This window comes from Mercenaria mercenaria, chromosome 14, assembly GCF_021730395.1.
Source record: "Mercenaria mercenaria strain notata chromosome 14, MADL_Memer_1, whole genome shotgun sequence".
Lineage (NCBI taxonomy): Eukaryota > Metazoa > Mollusca > Bivalvia > Venerida > Veneridae > Mercenaria > Mercenaria mercenaria.
Window position 1 is genome coordinate 63,558,621 of NC_069374.1, and position 17,757 is coordinate 63,576,377.

Here is a 17,757-nt window from a genome sequence, read left to right on the forward strand (position 1 = left end):
TTCTCTTGGTGTCATTTAATGGCTGATTGCCAACATTGTTAAGCTTAATATTGGGTTTTATCCCCCTTAATCATTGTCTGATTAGAGAGTGAAAATCACATTACCAGACAATACAAGATTGATTTTAAAATGGCCAGTTTCTTTTTGCGTAGTGATTGACAGATGAGTTTAATTTCAGTTTTCACACTTTGTGTTCAATAGATCTCTTGTCTTCAACTGGAAGATAATAAGATAGTACTCAAATAAACAGCCAACAAATCCATCTTCAGGATTAACCAAGTTGTTTTAACATGGTTTTATTCAATCATCTGATTATAATATAGGTGTTATTAAAAATTTCAGTTGTTTAAATGTCATAATTTCATTTTTACAATGATTTAAGTTAGGCTAAATAAAAAAAATATGTGTGGTTCAGGTAACCCGACTGACCCTATTTTTTTACTGCCGACCCTAAGACGTTTTGTTGATTTTCGGAACAAAAATTGTGTGCAGTTACAAAGAAGCCTGGGACGGAAAATATCGAGTACGAACTGAAACGCTTTGAAGACAGCGTCTATCGATAGATCATCCGATATTTAGTAATGCATGAAGACAATACACCAAGACAATACACAAACGTGTCAATATCGAATTACACCTCTGGGCATAATTTAAAACCTCGTCGTGAGTTGCGAGAGTGTTCCTTCACGCAAGAACGATTATTAGTCAGTCTGATTCACCAAACTTCGCCCCACCTACTTCTACAAAAGCAAATGAAGCAACTGAAATGAAATATTAGCTGCACGCTTCTTCTAAAGCTCCACCGATTTTCTTGATGCTTAAAACCCGAGCTAAATTTACAAGTTATTTTTAATATCCAGCAAGATAAATTTACAAGTTATTTTTAATATCAAGCCGATTCACGGAAGTAATGGTCGATCATGAGAACCAAAAAAAATTTCTGGAAATAAGCTGATTCGCGGAAGTAATGGTCGATCACAAGAACCAAAAAAAAATTCTGGAAGTAATGATAAGTCGGAGGCTCACAAAGAATTAAAAATTAATTATGTGCGATTGTAAAACTATATGCGTGATCATGAAATGTGTTAAATAAATCTATGCATTCGTCACATTTCAGTCGCGTTCGTAAAATTTCAGTCAAAGAATCTTTGAGATACAAATGAACTAAAGCAGTTCTTTTGGTTCTTTCACATGCCCAATGTATAGCATTGATACATGGGATGAATTTTTAAAAGCCCCACCCAAGAGCTTCAAAACAAAAAGCTACTAATACCTTTAGGTGGTATTTTCACTATACATTAATACGTATGGAATGAAACAGAAATTGAAATATATATAATGAAACTTTAAGCATTTAAAAAAACTTTTAAAAAGTCATAAAATAAAATAAAACAACTCTGTTTTTATTTTCAGTGACCATAAATGTGACCTACTGACCTACTTTCTTAATATTTTAGCAACAGTTTGACATTTGAAACATGTAGCTCATATTACTCAGGTGAGCGATCCAGGGTCATCATGACCCTCTTGTTTCATAAGTTTCTTAGAGAAAAAGATTAAGCAGGATCAGTGTCTAGTGTAATAATAAAGTAGTCAGCCATGAATTGAGATGAGGCTCAGAATGTAAGTCTGTTATTGGTCAATTCAAGATTCACAAATCAGATGCTGGGGGTTTGAGACAGGTCTACCAGTCTCAGTTAGATCATATTTTACCAAGGTCTAATCAGTCTCAAATCCTTCAGTTGTAACTATATTGCAGTTTATCTTTCAAACTTGCATAAAGAAAAAGGAAGAATCACATTCTCAAACAACAAGTGTACAAACTCAGTTTTATTTCATATTTTACATATTTTCACTGGGACTGATCATTTTCAGTCTGAAGAAAAAATCTTCTTTTAAGTTGAACCAGAAGAATACTCACTGAGCTTGTATTAAAGAAGTCATCATCATCATCTTCGTCAGTGAGATATTGTGACAAACGAATATATTAATTTAAGAAAAATGTCTGAAAATGTGTCTCCATCACTTGCCTATGTAACTTGTCACATCTGTAATAACCTCTAAAAGTAGTTAACTTCTGTTAAAATTTATATTATCACATGTCTGGTTTTCTTCTAGACAATATTGGTTTGTTTCTCCCCAAAATTACACCCCCTGGTTCCCTTTTGGGTGGTGAAACAAGTACATTGATTGTCTTTATTAGGTTAAAGCTAATTTAACACTTCTTGCAGTGTTGAATCACCCTAGAATATCTCACAGTACAGATAAATGTCTCCTTACCACAAGAGTAAATGACATTTGAATTGTCTGCATACTGTATTGAGAATAGACTTGCACAAAAATCTATGAGCTGCGGGTAAAGTCAAAGACTTTTGATCACTTGTCCCACATCAATGTGGGTTTGAAACCTTACTTGTGGTTTAGAATTCTTCGTGTGATAAAGCCATCAGACAGACTTAAGGAAGGTTGGTGGTTAATTCTATGCAGGTGCTTGACCATGTCTGAAATTGCCTTTAGGGTTAGGTGGGGTTCTCTTTCAACACAAAAAAACCTGGAAAAGTTGCCATATGACTATCATTGTTACTCTAAACCCAACAAAACTAACATAAAATAAAATTCTATATCAATGCAATAATACAAACACAAAAAAGTAAATGATTAAGACAACACCTACCAGAAGCCATTACATAATAATGTAAACCTGTCATGTCTTTCTTTTCAGGTTTAACATGTTTAAGACTCTTAAATGTCTCTAAATTCAAACATGGACCATTTTAGCTCCTTACTCAGTTTGGTGTGTTAGTGTTTTGTGGAGTTAACATCAGCTTTATAATTTAGGTTCTTGACACATCCTCCTGTCAGAGAACTTTCTCTGCAGTAAATTTTGGGTATCAATGACTGTTAGTTTTAAGCACATGGACAGTTGCCATTTCATGGTGTGAACTTGTATCTCTAAATAGCCTTAATTTAGTCACAGTTTTGCATTCTGAAGTTAAAAAGCTAATGACCAAGATTAACATCTACTGCGGCAGTAAATGAGCTGTTCATGGTATGGTGAAACTGTCTGGCCTTTCAATGAAACAATAACGAAGTGGTTTTCTAGTAAAGTTTACCATGTCTCTGTATGTCTCTAGATCCCAATATTGACCATCATATGCAGTTTTGATATGGATGAGACTTTCCTATTGAATGGATTACTGGTAAATAGTCATAACTATTGCCTGAGGTACGAAGGACTAAGGGTCAACAGTTTAAATTATGTATAAACTGACAGTTTTGGTTATTATCTGGCAAGTCATTCAGTAAATGTTTTATTGCATGAAAACAAGAATTTATTTTCATGTTTGTTATAGCCAAGCAAACTTGTTGAATATAGACCGGTCATGAAGCTCAAGTCATGGATTAGTGATTTAGATAGAGCCATATAATAATTGAGACTTAACATCTTTTGCAGATATAAGTGAGTTTTGTCAAGCTAGCATCAAGTTCCCCAAACCAAAATACAAGCATGCGGCAAGCTTGTGAGAAGTTTGCCATAAGCTTGCGCAAGCTTACAGCAATCTTAAAAAGATTGCAGCTATGTAATATAATGCTTGCGGATGCTCCATAGAAATTATGTTTGCGGAGAAGTCTTTCTTCGCAAGCTTGCAGCGAGCATCCTGCGATCGTAATACTATTTAAGGTTGCGACTAAGCTTGCGATAGAAATTAAGTTTGCAGATAAGTCTTGCTTTGCAAGCTTGCAGCGGGCATCCTGCGATCTTAAGACTATTTAAGATTGCAAGGTTGCGACTAGCTTGCGATCCTGTAACCTTTTTAAAACTCTTTTAGTTCACTGATACATATAAAAGGGAGGTAATATGTTAAACCATTAAAATTATACTTTTTATGTAAAAATAAGTTGTTTTAAAAAAATATTGTCCCTGACTGTTAAATCTTCATCTACTTAGCACTAAAAGTATTGTTTTATGAAAGTGCGAAAGTTTTACAAACTGTGCAGTTTGTCAAATTGAAGGAAGTATATAATTAAATTTTTAGACTTTTACATTATTAAAACTGTCTCACAAACCTAAGTAAGGTTTAGGAAGATAGTATAGTTTGCAAGCTTGCAGGCAACCTTGATATGATTACAAGGTTGCAGGAGGCAAATGATTTTGTCTACACCCATAGAAGTGTGTTTAAGCTTGCAAGATTGCACAAGCTTGCAATCTTGTTATGATTGTGTAAGTTTGCAAGATTGCGCAAGCTTGCAATTTTGTTATGATTGTGCAAACTTGCAAGGTCGCAATTAAGATTGCTAGGGTTCCAATCGCAAGCATGCGCAACCTTACAAGCTTGCAAGATCTTAAACAGGTTGCTGGAAGCACGCAAATTAGTTTGCGCAAGCTTAAATTATGGTTGCGATGGTTCCAACCGCAATCCTGCTGCATGCTTGTTAAGATTGCAACTGCAATCTTGCTGCGACCTTAATGCAAGCTTAATTAAGCTCGCCATTTTGGTTTGGGACAGCTTAATCCTCAATGGTTAGAACATCAGCTTTGATACAGAGATGTCTGCCTGGTCTTTTTCTGGTCAAAACTTGGATAATGTGTTATGTGGAGGAAATAATGAATTATTTCTGTCAAGGAGGGAGCTTAGGTGTAGAGGATCAAGCATTGTATAGCTGTCCACTAAATTGGATTTGAGCTTTGTCAGCGTCATGGTCATGATGATTTCACATGTCTTTTTTCAGGAAAGGCACTGGCACTTGTAAGAATCTAGAGATGTTTTACAGTAAAGTGGAAAATAATTAGGTTTAGACATAAATCTCTTATTAATTCATGAAATTGCTTTTATTTTAGAGTGTTGAGCACCTAAGTTGGCTGGGACTGTTCAAGGACATTAGTTCAGGTACCTCACTACAACCTTTCTGGGACAAGAAAGCTTTACAGCGTAACACAGATCATGATCGGAACATATATGAAAAATATATACGTATGAGGTAAGCTAAAATATGAATGAGGTTACTAAATATCTGAATATAGTAAAAAGATATGTTTATATCAGGTGAGGTAGAAGTATGTTGCTATTACTGAATATTTGAATATATGAAAAATATAATGTATGAGGTAAGATCAGAATTGATATACATGAGATAAATTCAGAATTATATTTTTCAATTAATATAAGATATAAGGATGAGTATTATACCAAACTAAGTTCCAAATTTATATGCTTGCATTTCAGTAGAATCAGAAATAGTTCGATAGTCTTAACCATTAAAGATGTATTATGCCCAAATTTGATATTTTAAAATAGGAACAGTATTTACGTAAACATAGACTAAACATACTTATTTGGTAAACAGTACTGTATATTAGGCACAAAATTTTCCAAGTAAGCACATTATGACTATAAAGTGCCACACACAAAAAAAATGGAAGATCTTTTGAACAAAATTATGTTACTGCATATATAACATTTAATTGTGATTGTAGTTCTATGTCGTAGTTTTTGCATGTGACCAAATTCAATTTTTCCAGATCCAAAAAGAATTATCTGATTATAACGTATTTTAGCAAAAGATGGGCATACTATATCTTTAATGGTTTGTATAATGATTCATTCTGTTAAGTAAGTCTATTTGCAGTGTTGTTGTTGTTATTTTGACACTTCTTTGTAAAAGTTTTCAAACGCATATTGAAGAAAATCGTGAAAAGTATTAACACTATTTTGTGAAGATATAGATGTACATTAGTTCATGTATTTGTAAGTTCATGTAATGCGTTTCATCTCTATTACAGTCAAGTTCAAATCACAGATGAGGTACGTCAATATTTACGGAAGCCCACTTTCGACAACTGGCAGTGGGACGAACCAGAAATGCTTGTACTGTTACAGCAAATGTACATTGATCTCGGATTTCTCACAAAGTTTAACATTGAGGTAATTTATTAATAAAGTCATTTATTATATACCTATATAAATTATGTAAAAAATCTGCTTGTATTTCACAATTAAATATGAACAGACCGACAAAAATTCAGTATTGTACCTTTTAAATTCCGTATTGTACCTTCCGTATTGTATGCTGCCAGACTATTTTCGTTAATATGCATGACCCAACACAATTCTATAAAAAGCGCACATAAAAACTTAACTATGTTCCATTTAATATCGATAAACATTGAAGATTTCGTTCAAGAACAAAACAAGAATCAAAGTGGTAAAAGTATATAATAAAAGGGTCATTATAACAGTAGCTAGATCTGGGACTTTGTATTCGGCTCTCGTGGATTTTTCAAGGTTGGATCACACTCGGCGCTTGCGCGCCTCGTGAGATCCGATCTGGCAGAATCCACTCGAGCGGAATACTGCATCGCAGATCAAACTACTGTTATAATAACCCTATTATATGAGCCACACCATGAGAAAACCAACATATTACATTTGCGACCAGCATGGATCCAAACCAGCCTGCGCATCCACGCAGTCTGGTCAGGATTCATGCTGTTCGCTAACGGTTTCTCTAATTGCAATAGGCTTTGAAAGCGAACAGCATGGATCCAGGCTGGTCTTGATCCATTCTGATCGCAAATGCACTATGTTGGTTTTCTTATGGTGCGGCTCATATATACCCAACCAGGTTAATTGAAAATCTTCACCTTCATTATACAAGTTGCTGTAAACGTGTAATTTGGTTTTGCTATTACTCTGGGCACACTGATGTTAATTGTAAGGTTATGTAAGTTGACAGCAAAGTTGACCACCGAATGATGGTGAATGAATTCACAACAAATCAGAAGATTCATAACCGTAACCTAGTTAATAGAACTGACAGCACCCAATCTGATCTATTTCATGTAATTACGTTTTGTCTTCATTTTGGGCACAGTGAGGTTATAGGAACAAATTTGTTTTGACAAAATCAACCAAATTGTTGATTATTTGTATGTAAGTAGTGCAAGAAAGGATGACCAGTCATTTTGTTGATGAAATATTTCTAAATAGATCAATTATAAAAATACCCACCATGGGGGTGCAGGTTGTCAGTATTGCCTGTCTGTCTGTTAGCAATTATGTTTCTGCTCTTTAGTAAGAATGCTTTGACCTATGGATCATGGTCTGCACTGTTCCCTAATCAGTAGGTAAATTTTCAGTGAACACCCCTTTTAACAATATGTGGTACTGCCGAAATTGAATGATGGACCAGTTCAGTTTAGAAATTTAGCAAGGTAAAGATTAAAAAGGAACATTCATGTTGAACCCATTTTATTAGTGAAAGGTCATGATCATTGTTCTGTGAAATGATGATATGGACATACTATGTAATGTAACTGGACAGGCATGTTGCTTCAGGCATGATATGCTTTCACTCTGGGTATAGGAAATCATTCAGTGTTAGTTTTCCATTTTGCCAGATACAATTAAAGTGTGTTTTTATCCTTATATCAGTAATACTTCATCAGAATCGTATAAAATTATTGAACTTGCAAATAAAGGTTAGATAAACTGGAAAATTTATTGCCGCAAAATTTATATAAGCTGTTTTACTTTTTATTCTTGATGGCCATGTAAAAATGGAATTAGCATAACAGATATTAATTCCTTGCTCTCCACCTTTATTGGAAAATCATCATTTTCTCCTTATAAGAAGCAATAATTTTATTTATGAATGTAGGAGTATTTGTAATAATAGATGCTGTTCTTTGTGGGTTTCTCTCATAAATATTCATTGTGGAATATTATTTGAGATATTTCCACTGTGCTGAACATCAAAGAAAATTAATATTATCCTTATATATAGAAGTGAGACAGGTGCATAATTTTCCTGTGGGAGAATTTTAACCCCAGTTGTAATCCTCTGTTAGGTAATATAATGGTGTCAACATTTGTCTATGCAAATTCAGAAGTCACTTTGACCTCATGTGGCAAGTAACATTACTCTTGCTTGTATTTTGTGAAAATTATGCCCCATTTTAACATGGAAATTTTGTTAAAGTTTTGCATATAGGTATTATATTTCACTGGAATCACTTGACCATAATTATGTTTTCATATCCTTTACACATGTTTGGCATCATAGGCAAGTTACATAACTCAGGCTTACAGTTTGGCAAAATTATGCCCCTTTTTCAAAATTTTGGTAAAACATTTATATTAGACGGAATATATTCGAGTGCGCTGTCGTGACATCTTGTGTTGTTGTATTTTTCTTGTAAAATATTTTTATTTCCAAATAGATGTAGAACATTAACAAACAAACAAAAAACAACTTTAAATTTTATTTCTTTACAATATTTTATCAAGATATTATTGATTCGACATTCTCTATACTTATTACAAATGACCATCTTATCAGAAAATCTGAAATAAAAAGGTATGAAAGAGGACATGAGAATTATAGAAAAAAAGAGAGAGAAAAATAATGAGAAAAGCTGAGATAATGATATCCCTTTGGGGAAATTAATGTTCCCTGCGATAATATGACAGAAATTTGTTGAAAGTCATTGTGCCCCGCTGCCTATAAAAGAAAAAAGCTGCTAGCTATTTTTTATATACAATTGAATACTTTAATATCATTAATAATCATTAGGGACTAATTTTCAAGGATTGTTTGGTTTGGTAGATCCATGAAATTAAATTCAAATGATACATATTAGATTCCAATTCATTTTATCTTCGAAAATAGAAATCCACAAATACATATCAAAAGCTGTTTTGACACAAACTACAAAATTTAATGCCCATAAAGATAATTGAATTCACTGATAAGTAATTTGGTTTGAGATTTATAAATATGAAATTTGTGGGTTAATCTATATATTGGTATGAATCCAAATAGCTAGAAAACACCACTCTAGGATTTAGGATTTGCATTTTTATGCCCCCACTTTGGGGGGGATATAGATTTGCCCTTGTCCGTCCTTCCGAGAATGTTGTGTCGCGCCTAGCTCCAAAAGTATTTGACGTAGAGTCACAAAACTTTTCAGGAATGTTGGTCAGCATGTGTAGTTGTGCACCTGGGGTTTCGCGTCCGGATTCATTCAGTCGTGTAGGAGTTAATGGCCCCTGACTTTGTAAAAATAGTTCATTTTAATGTTGTGATGCACCTAGCTCCAAAAGTATTTGACGTAGAGTCACAAAACTTTACAGGAATGTTGGTCAGCATGTGTAGTTGTGCACCTGGGGTTTAGCGTCTGGATTCATTCAGTCATGTAAGAGTTATAGCCCCTGACTTAGTAAAAAATTGGTCATTTTAATGTTGTGTCTCGCGTAGCTCCAAAAGTATTTGACCTAGAGTCACCAAAGTTTACAGGAATGTTGGTCAGCATGTGCAGTTGTGCACCTGAGGTTTCGCGTCCGGATTCATTCAGTCGTGTAGGAGTTATGGCCCCTGACTTAGTTAAAAATTGGTCATTTTAATGTTGTGTCGCGCGTAGCTGCAAAAGTATTTGACTTAGAGTCACCAAAGTTTACAGGAATGTTGGTCAGCATGTGCAGTTGTGCACCTGGGGTTTCAGCAGCCAAGAACTTCATGCCTGTCTACATACCTCTCAGACCACAGCATAGTCATCGTTGAGTTCAAGCAACATTAAAATGTGGTGATGGACATGTATCTAAAAATCTCAAGAAAGCATATATGATCATTATATATGGTTATTTTTTGCATTTTTTTTAGCTCACCTTGCTCGGGTGAGTTATTGTGATCTCTCGATGTCTGGCGTCTGTCTGCGTCTGTCTGTCTGTCGTCTGTCAACATATAGCTTGTGTATGCGATAGAGGCTGTATTTTTTAATTGATCTTCATGAAATTTGATCAGAATGCTTGCCTTGATGAAATCTAGGCCAAGTTCAAATATGGGTCATCTGGGGTCAAAAACTAGGTCACTAGGTCAAATCAAAGAAAAACCTTGTGTATGCGATAGAGGCTGTATGTTTCAATTGATCTTCATCAAATTTGGTCAGAAGGGTTGCCTTGATGAAATCTAGGCCATGTATGAATATGGGTCATCTGGGGTCAAAAACTAGGTCACAAGGTGATATCTAAGAAAATACTTGTTTAAACTCAAGAGACCACGTTTTTGGTCCAATCCTTATGAAAATTGGCCAGAATATTTGTTTCTATGAAATCACTAGGTCAAACATGTTTACACTGTTATGGTATGTTTGTCAGGTGAGCGACCTTTGACATTTGAAACATGTTGCTAATTTTACTCAGGTGAGCAATCCAGGGTCATCATGACCCTCTTGTTGTAGATTAATTAGTGCAAGGTCAAGCCTAGCGTGCCTTCTATTTGTTACAGTGAAACAGAAATAAGGAAATAGCAATGTGAAAATTTTAGCATGAATCTGAGATACCGATGTTAAAACATTATAATTATCACAGCAGTTTTTCTTCCCATGTAAAACGAGGTTTGGTTTGACGTCATTGTCATTTGAGACTATGCAGAATTTCAGGAATTAATCAAAAGTAATTACTAAAAACTCAAAGTTATAATAAATGCAACCAATGATTTCTTTAATTATAGCAGGCAAGACTTTGCTTTGTTAGGTTTTTATGCCCCCAAAGGGAGGCATATTAGTTTTCAACTGTCCGTCCGTTCGTTCGTTAGTTTGTTTGTTCGTTCGTCACAATGTTAACTTTTTGCATGAAGGCACTTTACTCGCAAACCACTGCACCCAGGACCTTCAAACTTCACATGCTGATAGTACTTATTGAGTACACGACCCCTATTGACTTTGGGGTCACCAGGTCAAAGGTCAAGGTCACCAGGTCAGAGGTCTATTAAGGCGCTGCTGGTGCATTTGTCACAATTAGTGACAGCTCTGGTTTCAAGCTACAATGGCTGATCATTTGTTTCCTGACACTGATATTTTGCCACCCAGATATTTTGCCATTCGCCCCCATAGATGTTTCCTGACACTGATATTTTGCCGCCCTGATATTTTGCCATTCGCCCCCATGGATGTTTCCTGACATTGATATTTTGCCACCCTGATATTTTGCCATTCGCCCCCATGGATGTTTCCTGACATTGATATTTTGCCACCCTGATATTTTGCCATTCTCCCCCATGGGTTTGATCCTTGCAGAGATATTCAAGATTAACTATTGTGAGGAAGCAGACTAGACTTCTCTTCAGATGATTTGTTGGGGTTTTTTGGCTGTCTGTTGGGTCCTGAAAAATTACCAAAGTGGTTTTCTACTATCAAAATTGAAAACTAATGCCCTATAACATGTACTGTGTTGGTGTTGCAAAAAAATATATATATAAAAAAAATACACACACACAAAGGGATATGTTCCAGACACACTGTGAAAGTATATTTTATTCAATTGGAACTAATTTTTGTTGTGGGCTTGATCAATCTACAAAATTAAATTCCAATGTACAAATACAACAATTCCAATTTATTTTAGTTCGATAATTTATATCTGATTTTAGCTAGCCTGAGCAATGCTCAGGTGAGTTTTTCTGATCGCTCGATGTCTGGTGTCTGTCATCTGTCGTCCGTCAACATTTAGCTTGTGTATGTGATAGAGGCTGTATTTTTCAACTGATCTTCATGAAATTTGGTCAGAATGATTACCTTGATGAAGTCTAGGCCGAGTTCGAAAATGGGTCATCTGGGGTCAAAAACTGGGTCACTAGGTCAAATCAAGGAAAACCCTTGTGTATGCGATAGAGGCTGTATTTTTCAATTGATCTTCATGAATTTTGGTCAGAATGATTTCCTTGATAAAATCTAGGTCAAGTTTGAATATGGGTCATCTTGGGTCAAAAAGTAGGTCACTAGGTCAAATCAAAGGAAAAGCTTGTATATGCGATAGAGGCTGTATTTTTCAATTGATCTTCCTGAAATTAAGTCAAAATGATAACCTAAATGAAATCTAGGCTGAATTTGAAAATGGGTCATCTGGGATCAAAAAGTAGGTCACTATGTCAAATCAAAGAAAAACCTTGTGTATGCGATAGAGGCTGTATTTTTCAATTGAGCATCATGAAATTTGGTCAGAATGATTGCATTGATGAAATCTAGATCAGGTTTGAATATGGGTCATCTTGGTTCAAAAATTAGGTCACTAGGTCAAATCAAAGAAAAACTTTGTGTATGCGATAGAGGCTATATGTTTCAATTGATCTTCCTGAAATTTAGTCAGAATGATTGCCTTGATGAAATCTAGGTCAGATTTGAATATGGGTCATCTTGGGTCAAAAAGTAGGTCACTAGGTCAAATTAAAGAAAAACCTTGTGTATGCAATAGAGGCTGTATTTTTCAATTGATCTTCATGAAATATGGTCAGAATGATTGCCTTGATAAAATCTACATTGAATTTGATTATGGGTCATCTTGGATCAAAAAGTAGGTCACTAGGTCAAATAAAAAAAAACCCTTCTGTATGCAATAGAGGCTGTATTTTTCAATTGATCTTCATGAAATTTGGTCAGAATGATTGCCTTGATGAAATCTAGGTCAGGTTCAAATATGGGTCATCTGGGTCGAAAAGTAGGTCACTAGGTTAAATCAAAGAAAAACCTTGTGTATGCGATAGAGGCTAAATTTTTGATCTTTTAAGCCAAAACTGATCTTCATGAAATTTTGTCAGAATGATAGCCTTGATGAAATCTAGGTCAAGTTCGAATATGGGTCATCTGGGTTTAAAAACTAGGTCATTAGGTCAAATCAAAGAAAAACCTTGTGCATGCAGTAGGTGCTGCACTGGATTTTCATAAAATCTGGTCAGAATAATTGCCTTGATGAAATCTAGGTCAAATTCGAATATGGGTAGTCTGGGGTCAAAAACTAGGTCACTAGGTCAAATCAAAGAAAAACCTTGTGTATGCGATAGAGGCTGTATTTTTCAATTGATCTTCATGAAATTTGGCCAGAATGATAGCCTTGATGAAATCTAGGTCAAGTTTGAATATGGGTCATCTGGGATCAAAAACTAGGTCACTAGGTCAAATCAAAGGATACTTACTTATACTCAAGATTTTAATGATAATTGGTCAGAATATTTTTTTCCATGAAATCACTAGGTCAAACATGTTCATACTGTTATGGTGTGTTTCTCAGGTGAGCGACCTAGGGCCATCTTGGTCCTCTTGTTTTTATAAGAGCCTCAACATTTTATGTCCATGAAATTGAATAATATTTCACAGTGTGGCAAATTACAGATTTCTGTTTTGCACCTGCTACCTTTATTATTGTAATGAAGACTTCGTGATAGAAGCATTCACCATTTAATAAGGTCATCATGCTTTTTGCTAACTATTACTAGTGGGATATTATTAAAAAATGTAGCCTTTGAAGATGAAAATGCTGTTTGATCTTTAATAAGGCAAAATTTGATTTAAAACGGAGTGCATGGTTGTGTTCTATACTTTTCAAAGAATCTTTACAAAACAGATTTTTTTTTTTGCAGAGTTCATGCCCAGTGTGCCTGCTGTAAAATGTTTAGTCTGCCCATCCTTGGACGCAGTGTGTTATTATATTTTCTAGCCCTTTAAACATCCATTTTTACTACAGTAGAATTCCGCTTAAGCCGCAGTTGCAGGGGACATGAGGGGTGTTGCATGTTTCTTTACCTCTCATGAACAGACTCAGTTGGACCAAGTTAGTGATTGTATGTTTCTTGGTTGCATTCTATGCTTCCAAAGGATCTTTTCAGACTGTATTAAACTGGATGATAAGTTATGTAGCAAAGCAACTTTTAGTGCAACACTTGTCTGAGTGTGGAGAGCTCAAGTTTTGACTATTAATCTATTATCAGTCTAAATATGTTTGCCATCTGTTGTAAAGGTATCCGCGTTGGAAATTCACAGTCACAATTTTAATGATATTTTTGCGATTTTTTTTTCTTCTGCAATGTAGATTGTAATGAAACTTCGCAGAATTATAAAATTAACATAACTATGATGTATAATATGGTAAAATGAAATGTTTATCTGCTTGTTTTTAAGGTACTTGCCTATGATTTAAAAGAGATCAGCACATTTCAAGCTGATTTATTTGGAATTAATTGACATGTCAAACTTTTTATGCCCCTGAAGGGAGGCATATTAGTTTTCAACTGTCCGTATGTTAGTTTGTTACAACGTTAACTTTTTACATGAAGGCACTTTACTCGCGAACCACTGCACCCAGGACCTTCAAAAACCACATGCTGATAGTACTTATTGAGTACACGACCCTTATTGACTTTGGAGTCACCAGGTCAAAGGTCAAGGTCACCAGGTCAAAGGTCAAGGCGCTGTGGGGGCATTTTCACCATTAGTGACAGCTCTTGTTAGTATCATATTTTATCTCTAGAAAGATGATATAATTGCTTTGCAATAAAATTTCTCACAGTTGCCATGAATTCATAAAAGGATTTTCATTTCCAGATGCCAAATCCAGTCTTTATTCTATATTATCCTCATGAATGATGTTACTCCATTACTTCCAGTTTATCAGTCCTGCAGAAATACCGTAAATGTCATTAACAGTTTTACCTGAAATGTTAGCCCAATATTGATGGAACTTGGTCAGAATATTTGCCTCAGTACTGATATTAGGTGATTTAAGGTTAAAAACTAGTAAATAATACATTTCTCTTGGGGCCCCTTTTCACCAGTCCTGTCTACATGAACAGAATGTTTATCTTTATGAAATTTAGGTTATATTTGAAACCAGGTCATACCATGTCAAGGCTTGATCAGGTGAGTGACACAGGACTTCAATAAATTATTGCTCTCTTGTTTTTAAAAATTAATAGTCCTTGTAATTTAACTGGAAACCAGGAACTTGTTCTGGTAAATGTAAAAGATACAGCATGCTTTCTGATAGTTTTTGAATTAAAGGAGTTTATTCTCTGTATGAAAAAATTATCTTCTTATTTCCCCAACACCACTAAACAAGAAAATACCTAGCATTCTAAATTGCTAATTAAGAAAACAATGTTTATTTTTCATCATTAATTTATTGTGTTGCATCTTCCTGTACCCGCAGTTCTGAATTTACGTAAATTGAAAACTTGTTTCTAGATATATTTCAGAATGAGTTTTTGCTAGTTTTCTGTTATTAATGAAGTGCAGGATGTTTCTGGTATTTCCTGTTAGCAATGCTTCCAATTTAAATTTAATGATAAAATCTTGTTGCTTAGCGATAAGATAGAGCTGCTTAAAACCTGGAAAAAGTATATAATGCTATATGGTATTGATAAGTTTATTGCATAAGCACAAGTATTAAGGAAATACCAATGTCCAGAATGCAGAAATACCCTGACATTTCATTCTGTTATTTTGTTCTCCAAATTATAACAAAAAATTGTAGAATAGAATATTACAGGTGTAATAGAAAACAACTTTTTGCCAAATACAAGCTACAGTTTTCCAATTACCAGTTTTATATGTCACAGATGTAGGAAACACTTTCTCCATTTCACAAATACACATTGGTACCAAAACTGAGCCGAATTGCGCTTATTTTTATACGCTCGTTTGAAAAACGGGACGTATTATGGGAATGCCCCTGGCAGGCGGGCGAGCGGTGTCAACAGACTTTGTCCGGAGCATAATTATCTTCTTCATGCATGGAGGGATTTTGATGTAACTTAGCATAATTGTTCACCATCATGAGATGGAGTGTCATGCGCAAGAACCAGGTCCCTAGGTCTAAGGTCAAGGTCACACTTAGAGGTCAAAGGTCAAATTCAAGAATGACTTTGTCTGGAGCATATCTTCTTCATGCATGGAGAGATTTTGATGTAATTTGGCACAGCTGTTTACCATCATGAGACGGAGTGTCATGCGCAAGAACCAGGTCCCTACATCTAAGGTCAAGGTCACACTTAGAGGTCAAAGGATACAAGAATGAAACTTTGTCTGGAGCATTTCTTCTTCAGGCAGGGAGGGATTTTGATATAACTTGGCACAAATGTTCAATACCATGAGACGGAGTGTCATGCGCAAGAACCCAGGTCCCTAGGTCTAAGGTCAAGGTCACACTTAGAGGCCAAAGGTCAGATACAAGAATGACTTTTTCTGGAGCATTTCTTCTTCATGCATTGAGGGATTTTGATGTAACTTGGCACAATTGTACACCATCATGAGACGGAGTGTCATGCGCAGGTCCCTTCTTTAGAATTACTTCCCTTTGTTGTTACTATAAATAGCTCATATTGTAACTTTTTCATTACTGGTTGTAGGGAAAATTTGAGACCACTTTTCTGCAGTACAACATGCATGTTACATCCAATTTTGAGGTGTATTTTGACCTATCTCTACCTGGTAAGGATTTTTGTGTGGACTTAGAATTTTTGGAGGGGATTTTTTATGCCCTCGAAGGGAGGCATATAGTTTTTGAACCGTCTGTCGGTCTGTCAGTCTGTTGGTCCGTCCGCAATTTTCGTGTCCGGTCCATATCTTTGTCATCGATGGATGGATTTTCAAATAACTTGGCATGAATGTGTACCACAGTAAGACGACGTGCAGTGCGCAAGACCCAGGTCCGTAGCTCAAAGGTCAAGGTCACACTTAGACGTTAAAGGATAGTGCATTGATGGGCGTGTCCGGTCCATATCTTTGTCATCGATGGATGGATTTTCAAATAACTTGGCATAAATGTGTACCACAGTAAGACGACGTGTCATGCGCAAGACCCAGGTTCGTAGCTCAAAGGTCAAGGTCACACTTAGACCTTAAAGATCATTTTTCATGATAGTGCATTGATGGGCATGTCCGGTCCATATCTTTGTCATTCATGCATGGATTTTAGAATAACTATGCATGAATGTGTAACACAGTAAGACGATGTGTCGTGCGCAAGACCCAGCTCCGTAGGTCAAAGGTCCTAAACTCTTAACATCGGCCATAACTATTCATTCAAAGTGCCATCGGGGGCATGTGTCATCCTACGGAGACAGCTCTTGTTTTTTTGTTTTTTTTTTAATATTAACTTCCCTTAGTTGTTACTATAAATAACTTATATTGTAACTTTTTTATAATTGACCGTAGGGAAAAACCAAGACCACTTTTCTGTGGTACATCATAGATGCTACTTTCAAATTTTAGGTGTATTTTAAGGTATCTCTGCCTCAGGTAAAGAGTTTTTTGTGGACTTAGAAAGTCAAAAGAATTACAATAATTACTTAAACACAACCACAGAATTAAAATTCCAAATACAGGTGCTAGTGTAGAGAAATTTGCTGTAACGGGCGTATATTGTGACATCAGGGCTCCAGATATTTTTTTTGGCCTATGAGTATTTACTCATCATAATTTTAAATGACGCGAGTAAAATGGTAAAATCTGAAACTGACTAGGAGTACTGGTACTTTTACTCCTGAGAATTTGTAAATGTGAAAAACCAGAAATCAGTTTTATAACATATTTATTGGGTGTAACCCCCATGAATTTGTTCCCTTGCAGTTCACTACGGTTTCAATATTCAGCATTCAAGTTTTTGCTTCTTTTTTCTCCCTTGGCTTGCTTTGGCTTCACCCTCGCTACTGAATCCAATAGAATATTCAATATACCTTTAACTGTGTTTTGGGGATCATTTTAGTTAGTTTAAAGAATGCCTAGAGTGTTTGTTCACTTTTTACATTCATAGAAAGAGACATTTTTGTTGTTTACTCTGCACTAGAAGTTGATATTTTAAATCGACACCGCTTTAAAATACACTACTGTACCATCCATATTAATTCCCAACTATTTGATTTATGCACGCATTGAGTGTATAATAACATTTAACCTAGGTGTATAGAGTACCATTCAATGCGTGTGTACGT

The 17,757-nt window shown here is 35.4% G+C and overlaps 2 protein-coding genes across 6 annotated transcripts in view; one reads left to right on the forward strand and one right to left on the reverse strand.

Annotated features, from left to right (window-relative positions):
* LOC123527054 (uncharacterized) overlaps positions 1-17,757 on the reverse strand; it is a 491,978-nt gene that overhangs the window by 183,740 nt on the left and 290,481 nt on the right. The gene's annotated exons all lie outside the window — the stretch shown is intronic.
* Positions 1-17,757, forward strand: part of LOC123527931 (high affinity cGMP-specific 3',5'-cyclic phosphodiesterase 9A-like) — a 129,446-nt gene that overhangs the window by 77,899 nt on the left and 33,790 nt on the right. For all 5 annotated transcript variants that reach the window (XM_045307670.2, XM_045307669.2, XM_045307668.2 and 2 more), the window contains exons 5-6: positions 4,841-4,980; positions 5,783-5,924. In XM_045307670.2, the coding sequence (XP_045163605.2) occupies positions 4,841-4,980; positions 5,783-5,924 (282 nt within the window). The remainder of the gene's footprint in view (positions 1-4,840; positions 4,981-5,782; positions 5,925-17,757) is intronic.